The sequence below is a fragment of the Plecotus auritus genome (genome assembly GCF_963455305.1).
Source record: "Plecotus auritus genome assembly, chromosome: 6".
Classification (NCBI taxonomy): Eukaryota; Metazoa; Chordata; class Mammalia; order Chiroptera; family Vespertilionidae; genus Plecotus; species Plecotus auritus.
In genome coordinates this window covers 30,837,395-30,843,394 of record NC_137773.1, presented here as the reverse complement: position 1 = coordinate 30,843,394, position 6,000 = coordinate 30,837,395, and the positions used below count along the sequence as shown (strand labels likewise).

General features: G+C 52.0%; 1 protein-coding gene across 8 annotated transcripts in view; it reads right to left on the bottom strand.

Moving 5' to 3' along the window:
* Nucleotides 1-2,395: 2,395 nt before the first annotated feature.
* The window catches only part of NRG2 (neuregulin 2), a 186,450-nt gene continuing 182,845 nt past the window's right edge, over nt 2,396-6,000 (bottom strand). For 7 of the 8 annotated variants that reach the window (XM_080672975.1, XM_080672981.1, XM_080672974.1 and 4 more), the window contains one exon: nt 2,404-4,267. In XM_080672975.1, coding sequence (XP_080529101.1) covers nt 3,520-4,267 — 748 coding nt within the window. In that variant the 3' untranslated portion in view covers nt 2,404-3,519. Of the gene's footprint in view, nt 4,268-6,000 lie in introns of all 8 variants that reach the window. The other variant, XM_080672980.1, reaches the window with a different exon arrangement.

The following is a 6,000-nucleotide window of genomic DNA, read 5'->3' as shown; positions in this document are numbered from 1 at the left end:
TTGACCAGCTACCTGTCCACGTGGGGCTCACAGTCTAGAGGGGAGGGGGACAGACAGTCACCATCACCATTTGGGACCCTGGGAGGGCTGGGGAGACAAGCCAAAAATGACCTGGCAGAGAGAAGAAAGAATTGGAGGAGTGAGGAAAAAGACTGATTCAGGAAGCTGCCCAAATGTCCTAAGTGCTCCTGGAGACAGGGTGGTGGTAGGGAAGTCACTTAACTGGACTGGACCTCTTCTTGACAGGCCAACTGAAAATGCCCCAAGGCAGAAATTTGAAAGGCAGAGTGGAGAAAACAGAGGAGCAAGGTTCCTTTCACACCTGTGAAATGAATGAGTAGCTGCAACGATGAGAAAAGAATCAAGGACTACATTAGGTTCCAGCCTTAGACTCTCAGCAGGTATCTTAGAATCCAGAGCAGATAATGAAGGCACTGAATGGGGTCATGTGAAGGCCCGTAAGTTTATCAAGCGGTTATTCAGAATCGCTTAGGGTCATATAGAGGTTGGTGGGTTAATCGGAGTCATGGAGGTTGTTTCTGATAAAAGTTTAGAAGGTAACAGCAACTTGACCCTCAGAAGGGTCAAATGAGGACACTAAGTTGGGTCATGAAGAAGTCAATGAGTTCACGAAGAGTTCATTCCTAATTACTTGGGGTCATGAAAAGGTCAATGGGTTCACAAAGAGTTCATTTCTAATTAATTGGGGTCATATAGAGGTCAGTGGAGTCATGGAAGTGGTTTCTGACCAAAAGTTTAGAAGGTAACAGCAACACGCTCTCAGAAGGGTCAAATGAGGACACTAAACTGGGTCATGAAGAGGTCAATGGGTTCACCAAGAGTTCAATCCTAATTACTTGGGGTCATGAAGAGGTCAATGGGCTTACCAAGAGTTCATTCCTAATTACTTGGGGGTCACACAGAGGAACCACTGGCTTTTGGAAAATTTTAAAGCCAACAGCAAACTGAGAGCCAGTAGAGGGATCAAATGATAATATCAGATTGAGGCTAGGTCAGTGATTTGCAGGTTTATGTAGCATTTAGTTCACTATTTTCATTTATTTATTTGTAATGTGTTTTTTGTTCCAGTGCCCCCACAATGAATACAATGACTTGAGTTCCTTATTTTTCTCCATAACCTCCCTTTCATCTAGTTTTTGCTACTTTGAGTCAAGAATGCAAGACACAGGTTATCCTCATCACCATCATCAGATTAGCTCTTAACAGGCACCTACAGGCATACCTAATTTTATTGCACTTTGCTTTATCGTGCTTCACAGATGTTGTGTATTTTATAAACTGAAGGCAAGACCCTTCAACAGCAAAAAATATTATGACTTGCTTTATTGCAAGACTTGCTTTACTGGAACTGAACCCGCCATATCTTCAAGGTATGCCTGTATCATGTGCCAGAAGCTATACTGGGTGCTTTACATAGATAAGCTCCACAACAACCCTTTGAAGTAGGTATTAGCATCACCATTTAAGTCCAGGAAACTGCAGTCTAGAGAAATCACACAGGTAGTGAGGGTGGAGGTGGAATCTGAGCTCAGGCCCTGCTGATATCTAGGTCCTCTCAATCCTAAACCTCTGGCCCTCCCATTTGTAGGTCTCCCAACTGACCAGACACATCCTGAGGGCATTCACATGCATGTGCACACAAGTCAAACACCTGAGCAATTTGGATAGAAGACTTCCTCATGTTGGGCTGGAACAGAATGGTTCCTGGGGCTGGGCACTGGTTTAATAAATTAATCAATGAGGGCAAAGGCTTCTTAACCCTGGACCTTCCTCTGCCTTCTCCAGGCCTGAAATTACGTACTCTTCATCAGGGATTGCGGGTTTAGACAAGCCCTAGTTCTGAGGGGTCTAGAGTTGGGAAAAGTGTAACACCCTGTGGGCTTACAAGCTGCAGCAGCTGTGGTCCTCCTGGCAGCTTAGGGTACCCATTATCCACCTTGCATGTCCAGACTTTGCTTGTGACATGCCTGAAGCCCCAAGGGTCATCTTGCCTCAGCTGCCCCCGTGCCAACCCCACAATCCTTCCTCCTCACCCACCTAGGCCTGGAAGCTGTTGCCTCAGTAGGGCCCCTGTAGTTCCAGGGCAGGAACTGAGCCAGGGTTCTGAGGCTGAGCCTGAAGCAGAGTAATTTGCGTCAGCCCCTTGGCCAGGTTCCCCAGCAGCCAGGGGGATACCTTGTGAAAGTTCTCGAAGAGGGAGGAGTGCTGGAGCCTGCCCTGGGAACTGGAGCCAGGGAGATTGGAGGGAGTGTCCTCCTCCCATGGATTACCCTGGCCCTCTCCTACTTCCACACCAACATCCATCCATCTCCACCCCAGGTCTTCATCCTCAGTCTGCCCTCCTCACCTGAGGGCTAGGCACACACAGTCAAACATGAGTTATTTCTGATTTTATTTATAATATAAAAATGTTCAAGTGTCAACAGTCAGGTGTTTGGACATTTCAGGGCAGGGTTCCCATTTGTTTGGGATTTTTTTAAACAATTACCTTTTGGACAAATTAGCAGTGGACCCAGTTTTCGGGGGTGAGGAGGACAGGGCTGGAGAGGGAGAAGTCATAGGTGGGATGGAGGCTGGGAGTTGAACTGAGAAGGAAATGATGTTACTTTATTGCTAAAAGGGGGAACAAATACACTGTCGAGTGGCTCTTCTAGGTCCCAGCGTGACCATGCATCCAATCTAAAGAATCTGAAATGCAAAGAACATGCAGGCGTAAAATAGAAAAGACGACCTGTAAACGAAGGTGCTGCAGAGGACAAGGGGCGTCCTGGAGGCCATGGGGAGGAGGAGCCTCCAACGTTGGGGCCCTGGCAGAGCTGCCCCCTCCCTGGGGCGGGGACTGTTGGGAAGACCTGGTTCTCAGTGCCTCCTCCCTTAGCAGCTTTGAGGAGTGGGGAGGCCCCCGCCCCATTCAGGTTGCTGTCGCTGGGCCTTAGTCTCCCTCTTGACCTGACACCAACGCTAGCTCCAAGCCTAGGATCCCTGGCCTTTCCCAGGGGATGCAGGACTCGAGATCTTGCAAGGGGGCAAAGGGCCCACCCATCACTGCTGCGCAACTCGGTCCCTCCCAACCCCCCAACCCTGCAGCCTCTTTCTACCTGCTTTCTCTCACCCGCACCAGCTCCGGATCCTACATCCTCCCACCCCCACCCCACAACCCAGACTTTTCTCCAGGAGCTCCAGATTAGCGTACAGCAAAAGGCACCACAATATAGGTTTCTATTAAAGAGTCAAAAAATTGGCCCATCTCTCTTTTTTTGTTGTTTCATTTTTTTTCCCGAAGCTGTAAATCAGGATGTTACATATAAATAGTTTCCCTATAAAAACGTCTTTGCCGTTAGCTAGTATTGTAAGACAATTTTTGCTAAAATGAAAATAAAACATTTTGTTATACCTTTTTCCTTTTATAGAAAATAAAAATATTTTTATTTCTTTTTTTCCTCCTTTCTCCAGTTGGTGGTCGCCCTTCTCCTTAAAGACAGGGGAGGGAGGCGGGCCCTAGAGGGGCGCCGAGTCCTGCTTGGCCCGCGCGGGCCCGCGGCTGTGTCTGCTGCTGGCCTGCGTGCTGTGGCTCTCCAGGGAGTAGTAAGTCCTGCTGTCCGCCGCCCCGCACAGCGGCGGCGAGTCCGAGCGCAGCGCCTCGTGCGCCGCGCGCAGGCCGAGGAAGGGCGTGCTCTCGGCCGCCAGCGCCCCGTCCGCGTCGTCCGCTTCCTCGTCCGAAGCGGAGGCCGAGCCGCCTCCCGAGCCGCTGCTCAGTGACAGCGAGTCCCGCGCCGCGCGTGCGCGCTGCGCCGCCAGCCCGTTGAGGCGCGAACGGCGCCAGCGCCGGGGCCCCGCCGACGTCCTGCGGGACGCGCCACGAGCGCGCGGCGGCGGCGGAGGCGCGCACTCCTGCGTGGTCTCGTACTCGTCGTCCTCGGGGATGCGGAAGGGGCTGGCGGGCAGGCTGCCCAAGCTACCGCCCAGGCCGCAGGCGCCGCGCCGCGGCCCGGGCCCCCCCACGGGGTAGTAGTAGCTGTCGTAGCTGCGCTGCATGTCGGCGCCGGGCCCGGGCTCGGGGGGCGCCGGGTGCCGCAGGAGCGGCTGCTGCTCCGCCAGGCGGTAGCTGAAGGGCGCGGCTGGAGGGAGCGACACAGCGTGCGCCGAGTTGGGGGACGTGATCTCGAAAGTCGGCACCTGCGTGGCCAGCGAGTAGTGGAAGTCCACCGGAGAGAGGCGCGCGGGCGTGGTCAGGGCCGACACATACCTGCGGGGAGAGGGAGAGGCGTGGGCCTGGGCGGAACCTAGGAAAAGCAAAGGTCTTTCCGGAGACCACGCACACCTGCAAGAACTAAGGTGCTAATCATTAGTGACTTTAAGCAATTTCCTTAACCTTTCCCAGCCTTTTTCTTTATGTCTTAAGCGAGGATAACCGCGGGTCCATAAATGTATCAACGTGATGTTATAGTACAGTGCCTGACGGACCCTGGATAAGCCTCCATAAATGGTCCTTTGTTACTTTGGGTCAGGCTCAGGCTAGGGCATTTGACATGTCAGATCTCATATAGTACATTAACTCCATAGGACCCAGTCCCATATAACATACTAGAGGCCCGGTGCATGAAATTCGTGCACTGGGGGAGGGTGTCCTCTTGCAGTCTGGGAGCCCTTGGGGGATGTCTGACTGATGGCTTAGGCCCGCTAGCACTGCCACGGATGCAGGAGAGGCTCCTGCCACCGCTGCTGCACTCATGAGCCGTTCCCGGCTTCTGGCTGAGCGGTGCTCCCCCTATGGGAGCGCACTGACCACCAGGGGGCAGCTCCTGCATTGAGCATCTGCCCCCTGGTGGTCAGTGCATGTCATAGTGACTGGTCTTTCTACCCTTTGGTCGATTTGCATATTAGCCTTTTATTACATAGGATGAGACTGAGACTCAGAACTTTAAGTCACTCAAGGTCCAACAGCCAGGAAGTGGTGGAGCTGGGATTTGAACAGAGACTAGGCAAGAACCAGAACTTATACTGCCCAATTGTAGAAGCCGCTATTTCCCATTCAGTCATCCCTGTGACTTGGACTCACTGTCCCTGCAGGGACAATTCATCCAATGGCTAATGGCTTCAGTAGGGGAATTATTATTATTATTTTTATATTGAAACTAAAAGCTGCCTCAGGGAAGTGACTGCTCACACCTCAGAAAGCATCCTCAGCCCAGAACTGACAGCTACCAAGATCCCACTGGAGTCTCTGCTTGGGGCTAAAGAATACCAGTTCCTCCAAAAGTTGGCCCTTGCTAATATCTTCCAGTCTGAATCCCAGACACTTCTCCCTTTTCTTTGTCCACACCCCCCTTGCTGAAGTCCATCAGCCTTTTGCTCAACATTTGTCCGCCTCAGTATAGGGACCACCTACCTTCATGTCTCTCTTCCAAACTGTAGAGCTGGCACCTCACTGCTCTCCGGAGTCCCCATTACTCTCTTTCTCAATCACCTGATTCCTCTCTCTTCCCTCTCCCATATGCACATCCAAATAACCACCAAGTTGTACTCATTCCCCCTCCCTTGGAGCCACCTTCCTCCCTGCTTCACCCTATCCTGGGCCTAGTTCACTCTGGTCATTCTCCCACCCCAGGGTCCTTTGTCCTTCACTCTATGCAGTCCCCAGGGCAATCTTTTAAAGTCAAAGCTCTGCTTAGCCATCCAAGGCCACCTCTAAGCAGAAGCCCAGGGCTATCAGCTATCCATCTGGCCTCAGCCTGCCTATTCAGGCCCAGCTCCTCTCTCCACAGCTCACTCTGCTCCAAGTATCTCACTCACCAGTTATGTTCTGAAGTGTCTCTGCTAGAACAGCTCAAGATGTTCCCCTTGCCTGGCATGCTTTCTCCATTACGCTACCTCCCAACCATTAAGCAGTCCTATTGCTATTGATAACAACAGCTACACTTAGGGAGTACCAGCTCCATGCCAGGTAGGAGGCAAAGAGCTTTGTGCCTGGGATCTCTA